Consider the following 22371-nt stretch of genomic DNA (forward strand, 5'->3'; position numbering starts at 1 on the left):
GTGTCAGACCGTTCAGCAACCTGGGAGCCTGGTGCCAGGATGCCAGCTCCCTGCCAGCCTCTGCTCTGGCCCTTGGGGATGCTACCGGGGTCCCTGACGTCCCTGCGGGGGCCTGCCCTGGGTCACAGGCAAAGAGGCTGCGTGGGGCCCATCACAGTGTGCGGAGAGGGGAGAACCCCAGGCAACGCCACAGGCTTGGGGAAGAGTGGCTGGAAAGTGCCCGGAGGAAAAGGACCCGGGGGTGCTGGTCAACAGCCGGCTGAACATGAGCCGGCAGTGTGCCCAGGTGGCCAAGAAGGCCAACGGCATCCTGGCCTGTATCAGAACTGGTGTGGCCAGCAGGAGCAGGGAGGTGATCGTGCCCCTGTACTCAGCACTGATGAGGCCGCACCTCGAATCCTGTGTTCAGTTCTGGGCCCCTCACGACAAGAAGGACATGGAGGTGCTGGAGCGTGTCCAGAGGAGGGCAACGAAGCTGGTGAAGGGCCTGGAGCACAAGTCTGATGGGGAGCGGCTGAGGGAACTGGGGGTGTTCAGCCTGGAGAAGAGGAGGCTGAGGGGAGACCTCATCGCTCTACAACTCCCTGGAAGGAGGTTGTAGCGAGGTGGGGGTCGGTCTCTTCTCCCAAGTAACAGCGATAGGACGAGAGGAGATGGCCTCAAGTTGCGCCAAGGGAGGTTTAGATTGGACATTAGGAAAAATTTCTTCACCAAAAGGGTTGTCAAGCATTGGAACAGGCTGCCCAGGGAAGTGATGGAGTCCCCATCCCTGGAGGTATTTAAAAGACGTGTAGATGAGGCCCTTAGGGACATGGTTTAGTGGGCATGGGGGGGTTGGGTTGATGGTTGGACTCGATGATCTTACAGGTCTTTTCCAACCTTAATGATTCCATGATTCTATGATTCTGTGAAAAGTGACCTCTGCTCTGGAAGAGCAGGGCTGCATCACGGGATGTGCGGGAACGGCCCACAGCCAACCCACTCAAGGGATCCTGGCCGAGACATGCTCCGTGAAAATGCCTCCTTTGTCCCAAGCGCCTCTCCTTGTGCCCCGAGAGATGCTACCCCTTCCTACAGGCAGCCCCTGCTGACTGTCTGCAACAGCAAACTGCTGATGGCGGGGAGCAAAGAACCACAGAAAGAGAACCCTAAATGTAGTCCTGAGAGGCTGAAGCAAAACACAGAATTAACCCCTGCAGCTTCAAAGCGCTGGAAACCACGTGGTTCCACGTTTAAGTCAGCAGGGAAACTTTGCACAAGGGTTTTGCCGCTGCGCGCAAGCCGTCGAGGTCAGGCGTGTACCCGGCAGAGCTGCCGGTGAGCAGGAGCAGGCAGCTCTTCTGCCCAGCCCCGGCCAGAGCCAAGCCGCAGGGCTGGGCGCAGCAGGAGCCGGCCCTGCTGCCTGCGAAGATGGGCTGGGAAAAGAGGGAGGATGGAAGGCGAGAAGCCTGTGAGCACCGGCAGCGCGGCGTGGGCTAATAACCTGCAAGCTGCCAACCACCGTACCTTATAAAATGCCTCAGAGATGTCTGAATATGGGGTGACAGCGGGGGATGGCACTCTGCAAAGCCAGGCTTTACATCCTGGGGAAGGACTGGGATTTGTTAGCATTTGGTATATGGATGGCAGCTGAAGTTTAATGAGTTTGGTGGGTCTCAGTCCTGTTTCTACTGGAAAGAGTCCACAGCATTCAAACCACAACTGAGAAGCGGAGGAGGAGCCGCTGGCTGAACCACGCCACCTCCAGCGAGGTCCTGTCCGCACCGTGCTGAGGCATGCAGTGCCCAGGGAAGCCCAAATTTCTCAGACTCGATCCTGCAAAGCACTGGTGTATGTGGTCAGCTTTAAGTGTTGGGACTCAAGAGTGGTCCTGAGGTGGGAGGGGGAAGGAAAAAACCTTCTTTGTCTCAAGGCCTGAATTGCTGTTGTGCCTTTTTTATTTCTTCCTCTTTAATTCCAGGTAAAAGAGACGGTGTTCTCAGGGTAAAAGCAGGATCTTAGAGCCTACATTTCCACTGCAATGACAGCATGACTTCCACCTTGTGTCCAGAGCTTCAGAGAAGGAAGTGTCTGTACAGCTTCTCTCCTTGAACTGGTGCTGGAGTGGGATATAATATCTGAATAATTTACAAAGGCTCTTCATTAAACAGATTTATTTTTGGCAGCTTTGTTAGACTGCTCCTTTTAGGAATGAATAAGAAGTTGCTCTGGTCTCATTAGGACATCCCTGTACGAACCCTTCCTGCTGGGGCCGGGGACTGGGACAGCCTATTGCTCCATTAGCAATGCTAAATATAAACTCCCAGTTCCCGGATAACCAGATTCCAGCACCAGTGGCCAGGTGACCTGGCGAGCAAGGATGTCCCTAGACACGCATGTCGTGGGAAGTGGGAGCAATGGCAGGATCTTCCCTCCAGCCTCTGCGGGCAGGAGACCAGGATGGAGGCACGGGAGAGGTCCAGTCCTGCACCGGCTCTGAGCAGGAGACTGCTCCTGCTCTCCAGCCACGGGCTTGGGCAAGCTCAGGACATGGTGAAAGGCAAAGCTCAGCGTGGCCACGGCGTGGTACAACCTGAGGGCACACGGCTGGCGGCAGACGTGAGGCCAGCAGATACACCACGAGATCACCACGCGTACCGCGGGTGGCAGGCACGGCACCTTCCTCCCTGGAAGGCTGATGCCAAGCAGGGTGCCATGGGAGAGGTGGAAGTGGCTCCTCCAGCCCCCGGGTCCCGGTTGCCCCTTTGCCAGGCTCCCCCACCAAGTCCCCATGCAGTGTCAGGCCCTTGGCTAAGCTGTCAAGGTCACAGCCAAGTCCCTGGCTGCCCTTTGTGGCCCCTCCAAAGCGTGGTCCGGCTTTCCTAGGAGCAGACACGCTTCCTGGAAACCCACCTGCAAGCTCAGCCCAACCCCAAGTCCTGGGTGCAGCGAGAGCCTGGCATGACCTCGCTCCTGGCTGAGGTGTTGCGGGAGCGGGGGGGGGATCCGTTCGCTTCAGCTGCAGCTTTCCACCGTTGCCATAAAACAGCCTCGTAGCAGACAAATGTCGGTTCTTGGAGAGCTCCTGCACACGTGCTCAGAGCTCCCTTCCTGCACCGGAAAAACCCTCGTTTCCTGAGCCAGGTCTGAGGTGGGCTGGGGGAATCCCCTCCTTTTACTAGGGTGTGTTTAAGGCAGGCTCCTCCGCACGCTGGTTTGCTGACGTGCCCAGGCCATACTCACCCCTGCTGACACACGCGGGCCCACTGCTTGGGCAAGGTTATAACTCCCCCTTCTTCAGATACGTTGCCCGGCTGCAGACAGGCCTATTAAAGAGTCATTTACTAGGCACAAGCGAGTTTGTGTTCCCCTGCATTGGGATTTGCCAAGATTATACCATAAATTAGCGTGTTTCCTGGAAGAAAGTAAGGAGAGGGGGGAAAAAAAAAAAAAAAAAAGATAAAATGGAACATTTTGTAGCCAACATAAAAGCTAAGAAAGGAACGTTTCATTTCCCGCTTGGAAGGGAGCGGCTGCAAGTTGTTGCAAAGAGAGGGGAAGGCAGCGCAGGGCAGTGTGAGCAGAGCTCCTGGGCCTTCACCGTGACCAAGGGAAGACTTGAGATGCACGTTCCTCTTGTCCCCCCCCCCACTGCTGGGGACCCAAAGCTGCCAAGGAGCTGGCAGTGCGGCTGCCCAGCCATTCCCCCTCCGAGAGCACCGCGAGCCCTTTCCGAGGGGTCTGAGCTGGGGGGCTTGCGTGGCAGAGCCGGGAAGGTGCGCGCTGCTGAGCCGAGGAAAGCTTCACCCTGGCAGCCCGGGGCCTGGGAAGAGTGCCTCTGCCTCGTCTTCTGGGAAGTTCAATCTGCCTTTGTAATTATTATTGTTGTTTAAAGAAGTCCCTCAACCACAGGAAGAGCCCTGTCCTGTTTGTATCAAGGACAAACGCTTCACGGCTTTGGCAGCACCATCATTAGGAATACCTGCTGTTTCAGGTTGCTGCGTGGCAACTTGGCTGCTTTATCTCGACGGGAAAAAGTTTTGTTCCAGTTAAAGAAGAAATTATAATATCTAGAATCATAGAATCATAGAATCATGGAATCATTAAGGTTGGAAAAGACCTCTAAGATCACCGAGTCCAACCCTCAACCCAACACACCATGTCCACTAAACCATGTCCCTAAGGGCCTCATCTACACGTCTTTTAAATACCTCCAGGGATGGGGACTCCACCACGTCCCTGGGCAGCCTGTTCCAAGGCTTGACCACTCTTTCAGGAAAGAAATTTCTCCTAATGTCCAATCTAAACCTCCCTTGGTGCAACTTGAAGCCATTTCCTCTCGTCCTATCGCTGTTACTTGGGAGAAGAGACCAACCCCCACCTCACTACAACCTCCCTTCAGGGAGTTGTAGAGCGATGAGGTCTCCCCTCAACCTTCTCTTCTCCAGGCTGAACACCCCCAGTTCCCTCAGCCGCTCCCCATCAGACTTGTGCTCCAGGCCCTTCACCAGCTTCGTTGCCCTCCTCTGGACACGCTCCAGCACCTCCATGTCCTTCTTGTGGTGAGGGGCCCAAAACTGAACACAGGATTCGAGGTACAGGGGCACGATCACCTCCCTGCTCCTGCTGGCCACACCAGTTCTGGTACAGGCCAGGGTGCTGTTGGCCTTCTTGGCCACCTGGGCACACTGCCGGCTCATGTTCAGGCGAGCAATGAAGGGGTGAGCTGGAAGAGGAGAGCAGAGATGCTACCTGGCTTGGCAGGCAGCTATTCCTGAGCATCGCACAAAAGCATGTACATAGCTGTGCTAAAAGGCAGCCGCGACTGGGTAAGAATGCGCCTTTGGCCCCGGCTGCCCTCCTCGTCTCACCTAAGGGGACTGATGAGGCAAGACATCCACTCTGGAGATCTCACCTCAAAGTTTGTCCAGCTCTGCATCATGACCAGCCCCTGCAATATTCTGGATGGGAAGGTACTAACAGGCAGCATCCGCTCTGCAGGCACCGATCATCCTTCAGCACCTCTAATGTGGGCAAAGTCTGTAAAAAGGGAGGAACAACCTGCCGGCTATTTAGGGGCCATTTCTTCTTAGCTGCATGTACGACACGTTGCACAGGGCAGTTGACATTGTGGTTTAGCTCTTTAGCTGCTGCAGGAATACTCAGAATCTGTTTTTCCAAACTGGCAGCAAACGTGAGCCTCCTGACCCACACCTATGCTCAAATTTTTTTTAATTAAAAGGAGTAACTTTGTAGAACAACACAGGAGCCCTTCTGCAACCGAAGCAGGAGCGGTCTGAATGCTGCAAACCTCGCAGGCAGCAGCCGCGCAAGAGGATCCCAAGCTCCGGTGCTCCCCGTGGGATGAGCTCGCCAAGCCCAGAAGCTTCTCCGTGACCACACGCGTGGGCTGACAGTGACGGACCTTGCACCAGCACTCCCACTGCAGAGTGCGGGAGAGAGCCCACAGCCCCTGATTTCACACACGTGATTTAAAGTACGGCATTTGCATGCTGCACATTTCGTCTGCACTTAACATAATCATCTTTATAATAGATACCTAATTCCTATAATGGAGCGGGGACTGCAAGGCCAGTCTGTTCTGTGCTGGGGGCCAGGGATGGTAAAGCTCTCAACCCAGGCACTGCATATTTGAATCATCGCTTAGCTGAGGGCCAAACCCTCCTGCATCCCATTGTCCCTTCCTTCCCCGACATGGCAGCAAGGTGACAAGCCTGGCGGGGAACACGAGACATGCTCCAGACTTGCTCCAGTGCCTCCCATTGAAGGTAGAGCCCACCAGAGAGCTCCTAGCTTTGCAAGGAGACGGCGGTGACCTGGTCTGGTCTCCTGCACTCACCAGTTGCAAACTGCATCCCACTGCCCTTGTGCAAAGCCCAAGCTAGGGTGGCTCAGGTTCCCTACATGTGAAAAGGGGACCAGGATGCTGACCAGCTGGGGGGAGACTGTCTATGCTGTTTTCCAACCCTTATTCTGCAGGGACGTAAAGCCTGCCTGCACTATTAATAATCCTTGGCATGAAGCTGTCACAGTTTTCACTAATATGGAGATGTTGAAGTGAAAAAGCTACTGCACAATATGCAGGAGGTGTCACAATAACTCAGCTGCTATATTGTTCTCTTTAAAAATAAATACCACAACAGCCCAGCCCGCATTGCTGGCGTCATGACGTGTAGGGTTTTATTTTTAATCAGAAAATGTACTGATTTTTAGAGATAGACACAGAGCAGCATCTGAAATGGATGAAAGCTCCCTGTGCGCTCGCACACGCCAGCCGTATTCCTGCCTGTTGTTCTCAGGCTGGCTTCCAAGGACCTGATCCCGCCTCAACTCAGACACATTTGTGTATGTGGCTTTCAAGAGGCCCCATGGCAACAAAGTCTTTCCAGCAATAAAGTCTGTGGCTAAATTCCCCCCGTCTCTGCTCTCTGTGGGGATGCAATTGATCCCCCAGGACACAAACTGCAGGATCTGCTCCTCAAGCAGCAAGTTTAGGACCAAAGTTCGCATCCAGAGCAGAATTTTCCATTGTTTGGAGATGGGGAGGTTTGTTTGGGGCCAGTTGCAGGTGAATTCCCTTGCCGTTGCCTTCCCTCACGCTCAGCAAAGGCAGGGCTGAACTAAAGCAAAACAAAACCCCCGTGTAAACAAACCCTGGTCTCCCGCTTGGGGAAGGATGTGAAAATGCGCCGCATCTGATGGCCTTCCCTCCATTGCCAGCACGGTTCAGATCCTGCGGTGTCACATCAGGTTTAAGAACCTGTAGAAACTGGAGCGGTGGCTTCATCAACAGCAGAGCTTCCCCTTCCCTCCACCACCATGTAATAAAGATGCAACGCCAGGAGCCACGGGAATTGTCTTTACCGAGTAGGCCAAGGCTCTTCGAAGAAAGGCGAGAAGCCTCCTCACACAGCGAGACCCGGCACTGTCCCGCGCTCCCGTCACCTGGTGCCAGGGCCCGCCGGTGCCGGGGTTTGCCCTGCAAACCAGAGTTACCCCGCTCCGGGGTAAACCCAAGGCCTCCGCAAAGAGCTGCTGCGGTGGCTCAGCCGGCTGCGCCTCGACCCACGGCCCCGCGGGGCAGCGCTCCACACCTCCGCTGCGGCTGGTCTTGAGCCTGGGGTCCCGCCTCGGCACCGGCGGCACCGGGGGAAGAGGAGCAACGTCCGACAGTCCGCAGCACCGGGAGGGTGCGGGGGGACGGGCAGGACTGCAACGGCCGGGGCTCGGGGAGGGCGCGGGGACCTCAGGGCACCAGGGCACGGGGAGGAGACGCCGGTGGGGGAAAGGCCCGTCCCGACCCAGCCCCGTGCCCTGCCGCGCCCGGCAGCGGCCCGGCGCGCCGGACCCGGCCCGGGCCCCCGCTGGCCTCCCGCGGCCCGGCCGAGCCCCGCGCCGCCCGCAGCGGCCAGGGCCGCCCGCAGCCCGCAGCCGGCCCGGCCCGGTGCCCGCGGCCGCCGGCGCCGCGCGGCGGGGGCGGGGACCGGCGGGGGCGGGGGCGGCCGTGGGCCCGCCCGGCCCGGGGAGGCGGCGGCGGCAGGTGGTGCCGAGCAGCCGCAGGACGGAGCCGGAGCCGCAGCCGCCATTAGACAATAGGCGCCGGCGGCGGGGCGGCGGGAGCGGCGCGGGGCGAGCGGCGCGGCCGGGGCGGGGCGGCCGCGGGGCCGGGGCGGCCGGGCCCGGCGCGGACAAAGGCGGCGGCGCGGGGAGCCGCGGCGGGCGCGGGAGCGGGCGGCGGCACCGGCACCGGGCCGCTCCGTGCGGGGGCCGAGCCGCAGCCTGACATGATGTTTCCACAAAGCCGGCACTCGGTACGGCGCGGCCGGGCGCGGGAGCCCCGCGCGGCCGGGGCCGGGGCGGCGGCGAGGCCGCGGGGCGGGGCCGGGCACCGGGGGGCGGCGGGGGCCGCGGGCCGGCCCGGCGCGGGGGCGCGGCGCGGGGACCGCCCGGCCTCCCTGTGGGGGCCGAGGTGACCGAGCGCCTCCCGCCGCCGGCAGCGAGGGGGCCGGGGGTCTCCCCGCCCCGCAGCCCCGGCCGGGCCCGCGCCGGCGGAGCCGCCCCGGCCGCTGCCGGTGCCGAGGGGCGGCGGGGCTGGAGGCAGCGCCCGGGGAAGGGCCCGGGCGCCAGCGGCCCCACGGGTGACCTTGGGCGCGTCCCGCGCCTGAGCGCGCCGGCCCTCGGGGTGCCCCGCCGGTCCCCTCGCCCCCGGGCCCGGCCTGCCCCTGCGGGGGCTCCGCCCGCGGTGCGAGCGGGGCGTCCCGGCCCTGCCCCGGGGCGGCGGGACCGGGGGCGGGCTGGGGGCAGCGGCGCGGGTGGGACGGGCAGGCTGCCCGCCCCCGGCGACCAGCGCTGTCTCCTGTTGTTCAAGGGCTCCTCTCACCTGCCGCAGCAGCTGAAGTTCACCACCTCCGACTCCTGCGACCGCATCAAGGACGAGTTCCAGCTCCTGCAGGCCCAGTACCACAGGTACGTGCCCCCGTTCGCCGCCGAACCCGGCCCGGCTCTGCCCTGCAGCCTCTGCTGGGCTGGCAGGCGGCGGCACGACCCGCAAGAATCGCTCTGATTCTTCTGCTTCGCTGCGTGGAAGGGGACCCGGTCACATAGCTTGGGTCACCTTTGGCTAGAGGAGGACCTAAGGCAGGGGATTAGTCGCGTCCGCTTGGGAGCCCAGCGAGGAGAACGTGCGTCTTCCCTCTCCAGCCAAGGCCTTTCCTCTGAGCACTGCTCGGCCGGGACCACGCGGAGGCTTGTCAGGCCTCCCGTGTCTTGCTGGGAGTTTTTCTCGGTTCTTCTCGCTGGCTGCCATTCTTGGACAGCGAATGCTGCAGGGAGCACTTAAATCCAAAAGCTTCCGCTTTTCTGTGGGTGTGTGTCGAAATACTTCTGCTGACCCGAAAGCTGGCTCGTGATGGTCTGCCGCTTCGTGTGTGTGCGTGTCCGTAATAAACGTGAAGCTCTTGGGTTAAATCGACTGGGTGATGCCCTCTGCCATGGCCCGGCAGGCTGCGAGGCGCTGGTTGTGGCACATGCCTCGGTGCCATGTGGCTGTGACTTCCCCGTCTGCCTTCCCCCAGCCTGGGCTCTGCCGGTCACAGGTTTGCGGTGGTGTCACTCTGGCAGGAGCAGGCAGAAAACCTGCTGGGAAATGGCTATTTCCCGGTGTCCCCGTGTCTCTAGGCAGTGCCAGCAAGGGAGTAGGGGAGCCCAAGAAACGTGCCTGCTGGAAAAGAGGCTGTTCCCCCACTCCACCCCCTTGGACTTAATCTGCTCAAGAAGAAGCAGGTTTTGTGTAGGTGAAGCTGTTTCTTGTTTGAAACATAAAACCGCAGCACATGCCGGCTGCAGTTGCTCGGCTGGTGAGTTGGAGTCTCATAAAACACTGGGAGCAGCGGCACTTTCTCTGAAGGGTGTGAAGAACCTAGGGGAGGAAAAAAATCCTTTTTTTTCTGGAGGGATGTGCTGCATTTGGGCCTTCCCCCCCCACCACCATCCAGAAATAGATCTGGCTTTGGTTTTGAAGTTGTATCAGAGCATCTCTTGAGTGCTGCAGACATGCTAGAAGCCATCCCCAGCTGCCAGCGATCAGCTGAGGAAAGGCAAATCCCCTCCCTGGGCAGCCACCTCTGCTTCTGCCCAGCTTTCTGCTTCCTGCCGAAAGGAATCGCCTGGGGGGAGGTCAGTGCCCAGCTGGTGGATAGCCTCGTGCCGCTTTTCCTGAATGCGTGTTGGTGGGATTCCGGCTGGGAAGGGGGGAGCAGGCTCTGTTGCAGTCGCCCAGCGTGGCCCAGCTCCGACCGCCCCTTGGAGACTGGACGATGGGGTCCGAAAGCCAGCCTGGCCAGGATGGGGCCGCGCAGGAAGCAGCTGCTCCGTGGCGATTCAACTCTCTCACCTCCTGTTTGTGGTTTTCTTACTGTTCTCTGGCTTTTCAGCTTGAAGTTGGAATGTGACAAACTAGCCAGTGAGAAATCGGAGATGCAGCGTCACTACGTCATGGTAAGGACTGGCCCTGGCAGCCGAGAGCCCGTGGGTGGCGCGGGTGGGGATCCAGCGGTGGAGCGGGTGCCCGTGCCTGGGTTTTGCCTGGCAGGGAGTCTTTGCCCCCGCTGCCGTGGAGCGGCAGGTCTCTAGGCAAGGCTGGCGTTGGCTTTTCTGAAAGCTGGGCTTTTTTATGTTTTCGTCTTGTCTGCATGCAGAGGATTGTTGAAACGCAGGGAAGTAGCAGAGAATTGTTGGATATAGAAAACTGCTGGGCCCAGCGTGCCTGATGGGTGCCGACGGGGTCCTTGGCTTTGCCACCGCCTGGCTGCTTGACCGTGCTCCCCGAGCCCTGGGGGAAGTGACGGCACCCGAGGAGGAGCTGCAGGGTGCTGCTGTGCAGGCGTCTGGGGACTCCGGGAGAGTCACGGCCAGGGAAGGACAAAGCAGTGCTCTCCGAAATTGTGAAGCTGGAAAACCCCACAAGCCTGGTGGGAGTTCGAAGCAGAAACCAGCTGCTGTGTGAGAGCTAAACCCTCCGCACCTTCTCGTGACCCCAGCAGCCTTGCGGAGCAAAGCGCTAGCATTTCCCGCTGCTGCGTGTGTCCCGGCGCAAAGTGTGCAAATCCCGGGGCAGTGCCTGGAAAAGGCACGAGATGTGGTGCCGCACGCAGGCAGCAGGCTTAGCCGTAACACTCTAAAGAGAAATCCGCCAGGAAACAGCCATGTTCTTGTAGGCAGGGTGATGGTTTGCCTGCCAGGTGATGCCTCTGTCTTCCCACACGTGGAAAAGCCCTTGTAGCGGAGGGGAGGGCTGCCAGGCAAGGCTGTGGACTGTTCCTTTCCTATCAAGGAGTTAGCAGGAGGTTGTGATACTGTCTGGAAAGATGAGGTGGTGCCTGCTTGTCAGATGCCGCACCTGCCCTGGCAGGAAGAGATAAGATGCAGTAATTAATACAGCAGCTCTTCAGAGGAGAGTTAGGACTTAAAAATCAGAAATGAGGGAACTGGCCCCTCCATCCTCCTGTGCTGCCCGTGCGTCCGGACTCCAAGGCTGTGGGGAGCAAGGCGTGCTTGGGGCTGGGGCCCAGGAGAAGAGGTCACGGCTCTCCTTGTGTATTCCTGGGGAAGCCTGCCCCGTTCCCACTGATAAATGATTGCTTCCTGGGCCTTGCAGCCTGCGTGGAGACTCTCGTCTCCAGGTGTGGCTGCGATATATTTTTTTCCCTTAATGCTGACAGTCGCCAGAATTGATTCAGGTTACCGGCGGCGGCGGAGGGGAAGGGCTATTGCTCATTGTGCAGCGCTCGAGGCTTTGCAGGCACAGCAGCTCCTGCCTCATCTGCGTGGCTGAGCCGGAGTCGCACAGAGCTGCTGTCGCTCCCCACCCCAGCGAGTCACGGGAAGCAAAGAGGAGGGTTTCTGTGAATGTGCAAAGCTGCTACAGCTGCTCCCATTTTTGAATAAGTCACAATTAGCAGCTTGGGGGTCGGGCTCCTGCTTCCTGCTCAGGCTTCAGAATGCAAAGAAGCCTCGAGAGCCAGCAGCGGTGTTAGAGCAGACTGAGATCACGGCAATACCAAGCTGGGCGCTTCTCAGACTTGCGGCGTTGGTACCAAAACGCCGGGGATCTTCTCCTTGAATTAAATAAGCGTAGATGTGGATTTTTCTTTCCCTTCGGAAGAATCGGGATTGCAGCCTGCAAGCTGAAGGAGGAGATTTCTAAACTCTCAAACATCAGCCTTAAAACAGCTTCTTCCAGGGGTCAGGAATTAGTTTCTCCTGCCAATAGACTGCTCTGTAGCTGCCTGTTGCTGCTGTGCGGGGGTTTTCTGGGTGGGTTTTTTTTGTGGGGGGTTTTTTGTTGTTGTTTTTTTTTTTTTCCACTCAGCTTCTTCCCAAACAGCTGGAGCTGTGTGCAGCTGGATGTTTTACGTGCTAGATGAAGCCCAGTTGTGATCTCTTCCATTTGCTGCTGAAGCAGCCATGTGGGCTTCAGGATATTGGCCAGGCAAAGCTTGTCGAGTCAGGCTGCCTCTCTTTTGGCCGTGGATATGGAAGTCTGGTGGAGCCCTGAGCCTTTTTCCAGGTTTGAAGCAGCATCACTCACTCCCACCTTGATGCAGACTGCTGAAAGGCGTCGTTGCATGGGGCCCAAGTTCCCAGGTCCCCGTCTGCGGGAGACGGAGCAGGGCGGGCAGGGAGCGCCTGGGCTCAGTGCTTCTGCCTTAGACCTGGAGAGGGTCTCTGTCTGTGTTTGCCTCCTGCTGTCTTTGTTTCCTCTTCTCTCCTTCCATCCTCGCCCAGCCTTTGTAGAAGACCTGGCTAGGAAAGCAGTGCAGTTCCCAGCACTGCTGTATGGAGCCTCTTTACCTGGTGGAGACTTGACTTACAATTTCTTTTGTTCTCTTCTCCCCCGTCCTACAGTATTACGAGATGTCCTATGGGCTGAATATTGAAATGCACAAACAGGTAGGAGGAAGGCATTTCCAAGCGCTTTAATTCCTGGGGAGGGTGGATTGTCTGCTGTGCTTTGCCCTCTGTCACTTCAGTGGTATTTCAGGAACTAGAAATGCCATGAGCCTGTAAAATGTCAGAGCTGCCTTCGAAATACAGGATCGCAGTGCCGGACTGAGGGCTCCCACCCCGGGCTGCGGGCACGCTCTGGTTCTCCCCAGGGTCTGAACAGATATTTAAGCACCGGACGAGGCAGTGGTGTGGTGCTGCGGCTCAGAGTCGGTCAGCAGGGTGGAGGGCAGGAGATGACCCTGGGTCCCTCCTAACCCTCCTCCCAGGTGCCGGGTGGGTTCCCGGCCCTGCCACCTTCCCCGGTGCCTTCCTTGTGATCACCCCGACATGAAAAACGCCTTTGGCTCCCGCCGGGCTCTTGCTGCAGTCAGCGAGCACTTCTCTTGGGCTGTGATCAGGTAACGTGATAGCAGACCTTCTAAGAAAGCCTCCGTGCGATGGAGACTCTGCTGTAGCCTGGATAAGTTTGTTCATTCCCCTCACTGGTGGTTAAGTTGTTAATTATCCCCAGTGGCTAATTACCTGTGCTGTTAACAACATGAGCCTCCTCTGAGCCTGACTCTATCTGTCTTCCAGTCACAAAGTCGTCTGTGTGTCGTGGCTCAGTTATAAGCCTCTTAGCACAATTCTGCTCCCCACAAAGGCACTTGGTGCCTCCCACCCCGTTGCCCTTGTTGGTAAGCCCACGAGACTGGCTTCCCTGGGAAAAACTGCGTCGTGGTAAAGGGTCTGAGCCACCAATCCTCGCCGCTGTCCCATGAACTGTCTCCCAGCCCGGTCCCCTCCCCTGCGGTGCTGGTGGGGCCCCCTTGGCCGGTTTTGGTGCGTGCCTCAACCCTTTGGCTCTGTATTTCTTTTGACTTCATTGGAAAGTGATTTGCAAAGGGCCGGTAGCTTTACTTTTTCCCAGGAGAAAAGCATTTAACCACCCCCAAAATTTGCCACCTACTTGTATTAGGCTAGTGAAGGAGCTGCCCAGTCCCTGTGGTCTCCCTGAATGGTCCCAGTCCTGCAGCTCGGCCACGGGCGGCCGGCAGCGGGCAAATGCTTGCCTTTGGGGAGGGGGAGTCCGAGGAGGCTCCGGGGCAAAGCGGGGGTCTCGGCGACGGCAGCAGCACGTGTCTGTCTGTGTCCACGTGGCAAATGTAATTCAAGACATCCCCACCCGGGTCTGTGATGAGTTTCCTCTCTGGTTGCTCCCGACTTCGTTAAACGAATATCAGAGACCTGGAGAGGGAAGAGAATATTGAAAGTCTTTGCAGTCGGCAGCATTGATTCATTTAACTATGTAGGGAGGGGTCTTGGGGGCGAGGTGACCCCCCGTGGCACCGGGACACTGCCGACATCTTTCCGGGGGGGAATGTGTTTTCTTAGGGCTGTCTGGGGGCTCGGGCCCTGCCTGGGGAGGGGGAAGGTGGGGCTGAGGGTGGTCGGTCCTGAGCCACCTGATGCCTTTCCTCTCCGTTCTTCTAGGCTGAAATCGTCAAGAGGCTAAATGGGATTTGCGCGCAGGTTCTGCCCTATCTTTCCCAAGAGGTGAGTCCCTTGGCTCTGGCTCGGGGGCGCGTTGGCAAGGGGGGGAGCAGCGAGGCCCCCACGGCCATCCCACGGGGGCAGCTCCTCGCCCCCGGACTGGGAGACGTCGTCGCTCGCTCTCAGCCCCTGCGCGGGGCCGAGCCCTTCGAGACAGGTTTGGCCTGGAGGCCTTGGAGCAGCCCCCCCCGGGCGCTGCGCGGTGCCCGTCCGTCCCCTTTGTTGGTGGCTGCGGACAAAGATGGGCTCTGTTCTCTCCCGCCCGTGGTTCCTGAGTCATCGGCCACTTCTGCACGTGGGAGCTTCGGGTGGCTAATTGAGGGGGGGGGGGACGTTGGGAAAAAAAAAAAATACCTCCATATGGCTCCTCCTTGAGATCTGGTTCCTCTGCCTCATTAATTAATGCAGCTGATAGGCTCCTCCCACTCCCTGGAGAAATTAATTGGGAGGGCTCGGGAGCTGCTGCCCGGGGCAGGAGGAAGATGAAGCACCTCTAGTGTGGTATCTGGCCGTCTCCCCACACAACCCCACGGAGGCTGAACTCCACGGCTTTTCTCACGGCTGGGTTTTTTGGCCAGGACGAGCTGTGGCGTGGGGGCTGTGTTCCTGTGGGTTAGCTGTGGGGTTGGGGGACAGGCTGTGTTTTTCCCACCCACCTATTCTCGGGGAGGACAAAGTGGCTGGCTGATCAGATCAGAGCTGCCTAAGCCACGACTAAACCTTTTGCATCTTAATGCAACCCCTTCCCCAATCCTGTCCTGCTGCCAAGACAGAAAGAAAAATCCACTTGCTGGAGTGCGATGGATGGGCCTGGTGTTCGGAGACCTTGTGCTCTCCGAGGAGCAAGGACGGTTGTCCTTTATTTTTTAAAGTACGTGATACGGTTGTTTTTCCTGCCTGTGTTTTGGAGGATGCTGGGCTCTTCCAGCCATGCTGGGCTCTTCCAGCCATGCTGGGTTCTTCCACAGCAGCATCTTCCAGCTGGGATGTGTCCCAAGGAGTGGGGAGCTTCTCAAGAGCTTCTGAGTTTAGGGCTTGTTTTGTTTGTTAGGGGGTCTTGTTTTATGTCAGGTCTGGGTAGGAGAGAGGAGGCAGGGTGAGAGGCATTGCCCACCTCAGAGCCCTTCTGGCCAAGGATCGCTGGGCCTCTGCAGAGCGGGACGAGGATGGGAGTAAGAAGGGACCCTGCTTAACCCTGGGGTGAGGAACTGGAATGAGACGAGCGTGCCTGCTCCTCGCTACCGCTTCCCTGCTACGCCATCACCCCAGCGGTGGAGGGTCCTTGTCCCAAATGAGCCCAGCCTGCCTCTGCCCTGACATCTCGGTGCTAGCAGCTGAAAAAACAGGGCTGGGTCCCTCTTCTCCTGCCCTGTGACGCTGGAAATGACCCTGAATTCTTCTGTTCTCTCCACGCCAGCATCAGCAGCAAGTCCTGGGAGCCATTGAACGAGCCAAGCAGGTGACGGCTCCAGAACTGAACTCCATCATCCGTGTACGTGATGCACGTTTAGTTTGGGTTGGGAGGGACGGGAACCTGCGCCTTTGGCCTTCGGTGCAGAGCTGGGCAGGGGAGTCGTGACCTGGGGACGTGCCCCGTGTGCTGGGCATGGGTTTGCAGGGGAGCATGGATTCCTGCTCCATCTTAGCAGGGTGCAAGGAGAGGAGCTTTGGTTTTGAGCAGGAACTGCAACAGCTCCTTGACGTGAAAACCCTATCTGTTCTGGGTCAAGGTCGGGAGGGCTTTAACCACATCCTTGGAGCGTCCCAGAGTGTGAGGCCAGATGTCCTGCGGGCTAGGGGCTGCGTGTCGTGCTGGGGACACGCTGCTGAGTCTTCTCGTGAGGCTGTCACAGCCCACGGACTCTAGAATCTCTACCCCCCCCAAGGCTGCGGTGCTCTCCAGGACCCCGAGGTCCCTGGTTTAAGCTTGGCTGCTGGCACCGGTCTGTGCCTCGGACCCCTGGGTTGGGGTCCAAGCGCACTCCAAATGACAATCTCCCTCTCTTCTCTTCCCGGCTCTCCATCGTTCCCTACAGCAGCAGCTCCAAGCTCACCAGCTGTCGCAGCTCCAAGCCCTCGCTCTGCCTCTGACTCCGCTCCCCGTGGGCCTCCAGCCCCCGTCCCTCCCCGCCGTCAGCGCCGGCTCCGGGCTCCTCTCGCTCTCGGCCTTGGGCTCCCAGGCTCACCTCTCCAAGGAGGACAAGAACGGCCATGACGGGGATGCCCACCAAGATGACGACGGGGAGAAATCGGATTAGAGTGAACGGGGGGCCGGGGGAGGGGGCTGTTTGGGGGGGGGGGGGGCGGGTTAACGCAAGATGCAGTATCTCTCTCTAGTTGCTGCGCAGCAGAATCGCGGGGGCTTGTGTTTGGTGGCAGCTTGCCAGGCCTCTTCCCATGGGCAGCAGTGCCTGGGGGATGCCCCCACCGCCATCCCAAGCGGACGGGCTGCTCCGCAGCAACGCAAGCGCCATAGCAGTAACCGTGTGGCCGATCTGTGCTCTCCCCGTGCCCAGCCTGGCTTCCCCGTCCCCGCTCCGTCGCAGAGCCGAGCCAGAGCCTGGCTTGGGCTGCTCTGGGGCCGCTTGCCCCCCTCCCTTGGCTGTCCCAGCTCCTCGGTGCCGCGTGGCTACCCTCCGCCCGCCGGTCCCCCCTTGGTATTTAAAGATGCCCCTTGATCCTAACGGTTTCTGCACAACTCCCTGCTGGGATCCCTGCCCCGAAACCATCTCCTCCCTTCCCAAGCGCTCTTGATCTCGTCGCATCACCCTGTCCCCGTCCTCCCCGCGTCCCTCCTGCACTAATACCAGGCCGGCACCTTGCTGTTCTGCATGTATCTGTTCTTAACCGGTCCCGCGGCACCGCGGCAGTACGACGTGCTCCGGCCGCCGGGGTTTCTCCTCGGCTGCTCCTTGGCCTTGGGCTGGAGGGGGAGCCTCCATCACCCGCTCCCCTTCGGCATAGCACCCGGCTTCGGGGGGGGCTCGGGCGGCTGGGCGGAGGGGCAGGCAGACCGAGAGCCTTTCCTGGTCCTCCCCCTCCGTGCGCCCCCGCCCCCATGTAGAGGATACAGCAGCTTTCTCTGTTCTTATCTCCGTGCGCTAGCGTGTCTTCTAAAAAAAAAAAAAAAAAAACAAAAAACAAAAAAAAAAAAAACAAAAATGGAACAAAAAAAGAATAAAATTAAATAATAATCTGGTGTTTGTATATAGTCCTTTAGAAAGATCTTGTTTTGCTTTTTGTGTTTAATCACTTGACCTATAATAAGAGGAACTGAAAATGCTGTATCAAGGACGTACAAGCTGTGCCTTTCAAATAAAGAAATAAGAAGGTTGGTTAAAACCGTGACTTGCTGCCTGCTTTCTTGCCGCCCTTGGGATGACTTTAAAGTACTTCCCTCCCTCTCTTGCTCCCCCCCCGCCCCAGATAGGGGAATCGGTGCGGGGAGAACAGGTAGCTTTGCTGGCTAACCTTGGACTCTGCCTCAGTTTCCCCATGTGCTGTTACGGCTCCCGGCGGGTCGTGGGGGGTGTCTGGAAGAGCTGCTCCCCCTCCTCCAGGTGAGTCCCAGACCAGCCCCTGCCTCGCCTGCTGCGACGTCCTCGGGGCCCCTCTCTCTGGGGGTTTCTCCATGAGCCAGGAGGAGAGCAGTTAATTTTTGACAATTCTGGTTCTGGCTTCTCTCCTGCTCTTGTCTCTACAGCTGCCGGCAGAACAAGGACCGTCTTCGCCGCTGGGACGCGATCCCTCCCACACGCAGCCGTGCGGAGCCGCGAGCCCAACGCTGGAGCTTTGGCTGGAGTTGGGGCGAGGAGAACGCCCGGGCAAAACCTAAAACAAATTGGAAAGCAGGCGGTAGGAAAAGCGACCTGGGAGCTCTCCGGCTGAAAAACAAGAAGGGCTGGAGGGAAGTGCCATCGAGGGCGACTGCCTCTCCGCTGGAGCAGGAGTGGTTTGGTAACGCATGCGAACGGTCCCCGTGGGCTGCCGCAGGTCTGCTCGGCACGTGCATAATTCATATTTTCCTGTGGGTGCGGAGGATAAGCTGCTTCTGTGGCACTCGGCCCCTCTGGAAAATCTGGCCTGTGTTGCCCTGGGGCTGAGATTGCTGTAATGGAATTGGCTTTCAATAATTAGAGCTGTCCTCTGGCTTCAGAGCCTGCTCTGCCCCGATAACATCTTCCCCTCCGTATCTCTCCGGCCAGCTGGAGTGGGAAAATTTCCTTCCCCTGGGAAGGAAGCTGGGGCGGGGGCGGGGGGGGTCTCGGTGCCCCTGGCTGCCCACCGAGGTCGGAGGAGTGTGGTGGCGCAGATGGCGAGCGGTGGCCGCTGTGCCACCGGCAAAGACCAGGCCAAACGCCCGAGGATGGGATTCGATGGGATTTGCTGAACCGGCTCAGGCCTGGGACCAGCTCTGGTTCCAGAGCGGCGGCGCTGGGGCCCACGTCCGCTGCAGCGGGACCGGGCTGGGAGAAGCTTGGGGGAAGGTGCCCGGGGCGGCACGGCTGGTTCCCGGCACAGGCTTGCAAGGGACCGGGCAGGTCTGCGGAGAAGCACAGCGCCGGGGGAGCTGGCTGGGGACCCTGCAGGGCTGCCCGGGGGTCTCAGCCCTGGCCCCTGCCGACCCAGGCCCCCAGGCCAAGAAGGACATGGAGGGGCTGGAGCGTGTCCAGAGGAGGGCAACGAAGCTGGAGAAGGGCCTGGAGCCCAAGTCTGATGGGGAGCGGCTGAGGGAACTGGGGGTGTTCAGCCTGGAGAAGAGGAGGTGAGGGGAGACCTCATCGCTCTACAACTCCCTGAAGGGAGGTTGTAGCGAGGTGGGGGTCGGTCTCTTCTCCCAAGTAACAGCGATAGGACGAGAGGAAATGGCCTCAAGTTGCGCCAGGGGAGGTTTAGACTGGACATGAGGAGAAATTTCTTTCCTGAAAGAGTGGTCAGGCCTTGGAACAGGCTGCCCAGGGAAGTGGTGGAGTCCCCATCCCTGGAGGTATCTAAAAGCCGTGTAGATGAGGGGCTTGGGGACATGGTGTAGTGGGCATGGGGGGGTTGGGTTGAGGGTTGAACTCGGTGATCTTAGAGGTCTTTTCCAACCTTAATGATTCTGTGATTCTATGACGCAGCCGTCGCTGCCACGGGGCAGATCCGGAGCGCAGAACCTGCGGCAAGAGCAGAGCTGCTGCTGCGTGGCCAGGGCTGGCCTGACCTCAGCACCCTCGGGGAGGCCAGAGGACAGGTCCAACGCCTGCCCCCCCGCCCCGCTCCCGGTCAGGAGCCACCGATAGCTGCAGTTTGACCCCGTGGTCTTGCAGCTGCTCCGAGGGCCTCGCTGCCGCTGAACGAGCAGGTTTCTGAACGTGAAAGGCCAACACAGCTTTGGGCCAGGGGCTGCTGCGATGCGACGGTTGCTAAAACCATCTCTGCTCTGTAAGTGCTGCCGAAAACCCCGCTGGGAAGGCGCTGGCTGCGGGGAGGGCTGGAGCTTTTCAAGTGCTTTCACCTCGGGGTCACTGGTTCAAACTCAGCCTGGGGGTAGGGAGCACCGTAAGTGGATGTTATTCCTGATGGATGTGCAAGGGAGGAGGATTTAGGAGAAATTGGTCTGGGGTGTTTTCAGGCTGGCGATTTCAGAGGAACAGACGTCCCTGTTGTTAGAGCTAATTAGCAGCCTCGGTTCGGCGGGCAAGGGGTCGAACAAACCACGAGGCTGCTGGCTGAGCATCCTCAGGGGCCAGGGAGCCGCTCCTGACTGGGCTGTGGAGATCTCCTTGCTCCCTGCGGGAGAATAACCCGCTGTAAAGTATAAAGACAGAGCTTTGGGGCTCTCCAAATCCCCTGCACCTCCCAGCAGATGCTGAGCTGAACCTCGTGCTCCGCTCCCGCTGACCCGTTCCTGAAGCGCGCCGGCTTCGCACCCAAAGTGTTTCTCCGAGTGGCGGGAGGCACCCTGATATCCCGTCCCACCGACAAGCAGTGCTGCCGTTCCCAATGCTTCCAGCCTGGCTCTGTTTGCAACCACCGGATTTGCTTCTGGATCTCCGAAGGGAGTCGTTTCATAGGGCACCTTACCGGATTTGGGGTCAAATCTAACCCATACCAGCAGCACATAAAAAAAGGGTTAAAAACACCTTCCTCATGCCTTTCCCAGTAGCTGAAGACTTGAGGAAACAGCTTCTCTCCTTCCAAACAGGCTGCTCTGCCTCTCTCAGGATTGGAGCCATGAGCCCCTCTCCTGCCCTGGCAGAAGCTGCTCGATGCTGGTGAGAAGTGGGTGATGTGGGGCCTCCAAAGCTTTGCTGGTCAGGGGTGGTTTAAGACTGGCTCCTGGCAGAGAAACCCCTTCTCTTTGCGTGCAAGAGGTGGTGATACAAGACTGGGAGAGGGACACGGGCAGACGGGCTGAGAACCAGCTCTCCTGGCACCAGGATCCTTGGAAAAGCTCAGCAAAGCCCTGGCTCATTAAGGGGGGATGGAGAGCAACCTAGTGACAGCCACTGTCCCACTGTCCCAAGCTTTCAGCTGCAGCCGATGGAGAGCTGGCCGAGTCCGGGGGGCAGGGGCAGGACCCCGTTCGCCAGCACCCCGAGCACGGAGCAGCACGGTATTTAACCTGGGTTTGACATCCACTCCTGCTTGCAGCTGGCTTGGCAAAACTCTGCTGCCTCGCATCTCTTCCCCTTCCACCTCCTGTCACCGGAGGGGTCCCGAAGCGGCATCTTTCCTCCCCGATGAGGCGAGCGGGTGCCAGTTTTACACGGGGTGAAGGAGGTTTTTCCACACCTCCTCGGTTTGACTCTCGGGCCATCCCCTTCAGCTCTTTCCCATAGGATAGATCCCTGTCGCCTCTGTGGCAGCGGCAGGAATCGCCTCCACCACATCCCCCTCCCGCTCTCCTCATTTTTCAGCCCAGCTTTGCTTGAAACAATGGCACAGCCTGCGAGCCAGGAATGCTTTGCAGCGCGGTGGAGCAGGGCCTCCTTCCCAATTCATCACTAATGCAGGAACGCCAAACCCTTCCTGGCTGCAGCGAGCACGAGATAAAAGCTAAAAGAGGCATCAATAATTAAAAACCACTCAAAACCGGTAAGTGCAAACAGGAGCCAACATACAGATCGAAGGCAGCGCCAGAGACGGGAGTCTGTCAGCTGCTGGGTTGCTCTAAGGGCTCCCACGTCTCTTGTGGGTGTCGTCCCCCCCCCCCAAGTCCGCAACCCTGTGGTGACGAGGTGTCCCCGGCACAGCGGCAGTGCAGGGGCTGCGGGGGGGAGCGCATCGGCTCTGCGACGCGCTGGGGGGCCCTACCTGGGCATGGCAGGAGGGACCTCCCCCAGCCCCTGCCTGTGGTTTGCCTTACAGACGCCCTGGGGACGTGTGGCTTTAAAGAGCAGGTGACAGCACTGGGGTCCCGGGGATGGGGACCTGTGGTTTGGTCCCAGGCACGCGACTGGAGAACCTTGACTTCTAGTACAGCTTTGGCTCAGCGCTTGCGGACTTGCTGCCAGTCCCTTCCCTCAGTTTCCCTTCTCATCTCATTCACGTTCATTCCAGGACAGACTCCAGTCAGGATAAGGCCCCTGTTTGTGCCAGCTGATGGTATAAATGCCCAGGGAAAATTCACGTTGTCTGAGGGTGCCAGGAATTCGGCTCCGCTGAGTTCAAGGCTCCTCATTCAAGTATGCAAGTGAGAAGCTGAAAATGGGCTGGTTTGGAAACGTCATGGTCATCTTCGCTCCCTGCTTCCTCAAGCCAGGCAAACTGGTTGACTGAGACCCGGTAGGGAAAATCTGAATCTTCTAAATCTGGTGACCCCGGTTCTGCTCCCCCTGCCCCAATAACAGCCCTACTGACCCAAAAACCCTGCGTGAAAACCCCACCTGCCAAAAAGCCCACCCAGGGCTGAGCTTGCCCACGTGCTTAAACCCAACAGCCCCCAAACCCACGTGGACCCCTTCGGCAGGGGCGGGGAAGCGGTCTGCAAAGAATGGGGCGTCCCCAGCTGCGGGGAGACTGAAGCACTGCTGGGTCCCAGCCGTGCCCCCCATCTCCCTTCCCATCCCTGGGGGTCTCCTGCCAGGCCAGCAAATACACCTGCAAAACTGGACACGCAGCGACTTTGCTGCCTTGGATGCGAGATGGTTCTACCTGGTTCTTCACCATCACTGCCCGGTGCCTGCGTTTGGAAGGGATGGAGCAAAGCAGAGCTGAGCAGAGCGGGTGGGAGAAGGGGGTCCCGGGAGGGTTTCAGACCAGGGGCTGGAGGAGAGAGTCCGTGCAGGCGTCAGCTGCCCCGAGAGCGGCGAGCCCTGGTCGCCCATAGGCACCTCTGAGAAACGT

The 22371-nt window shown here is 59.0% G+C and overlaps 1 protein-coding gene across 3 annotated transcripts; it reads left to right on the forward strand.

Moving 5' to 3' along the window:
- The first annotated feature begins 7702 nt into the window (after nucleotides 1–7702).
- Nucleotides 7703–17201, forward strand: TLE5 (TLE family member 5, transcriptional modulator). 3 transcript variants are annotated; one of them, XM_075175169.1, is made up of 7 exons: nucleotides 7703–7811; nucleotides 8390–8466; nucleotides 9933–9996; nucleotides 12406–12450; nucleotides 13981–14043; nucleotides 15458–15532; nucleotides 16077–17201. In XM_075175169.1, the coding sequence occupies exons 1-7, from the start codon at nucleotides 7785–7787 to the stop codon at nucleotides 16296–16298; spliced, it is 573 nt and encodes a 190-aa protein (XP_075031270.1). In that variant the 5' UTR covers nucleotides 7703–7784; the 3' UTR covers nucleotides 16299–17201. The 3 variants fall into 3 exon arrangements, with proteins under 3 accessions (XP_075031270.1, XP_075031268.1, XP_075031269.1); XM_075175167.1 differs by having other exon boundaries at nucleotides 7710–7811; nucleotides 8369–8466; XM_075175168.1 differs by having other exon boundaries at nucleotides 7710–7811; nucleotides 8369–8466; nucleotides 16080–17201.
- The last annotated feature ends 5170 nt before the right edge of the window (nucleotides 17202–22371 follow it).

The sequence above is a fragment of the Calonectris borealis genome, chromosome 28, assembly GCF_964195595.1.
Source record: "Calonectris borealis chromosome 28, bCalBor7.hap1.2, whole genome shotgun sequence".
Classification (NCBI taxonomy): domain Eukaryota; kingdom Metazoa; phylum Chordata; class Aves; order Procellariiformes; family Procellariidae; genus Calonectris; species Calonectris borealis.

Excerpts from the sequence above, each read along its gene's own strand:
- TLE5 (XM_075175167.1), top strand. The coding sequence starts at position 7,785 with ATGATGTTTCCACAAAGCCGGCACTCG. Across the intron at positions 9,997-12,405 it reads TGCAGCGTCACTACGTCATG|TATTACGAGATGTCCTATGG; the intron begins GTAAGGACTGGC and ends CCCGTCCTACAG. Across the intron at positions 12,451-13,980 it reads ATATTGAAATGCACAAACAG|GCTGAAATCGTCAAGAGGCT; the intron begins GTAGGAGGAAGG and ends CCGTTCTTCTAG.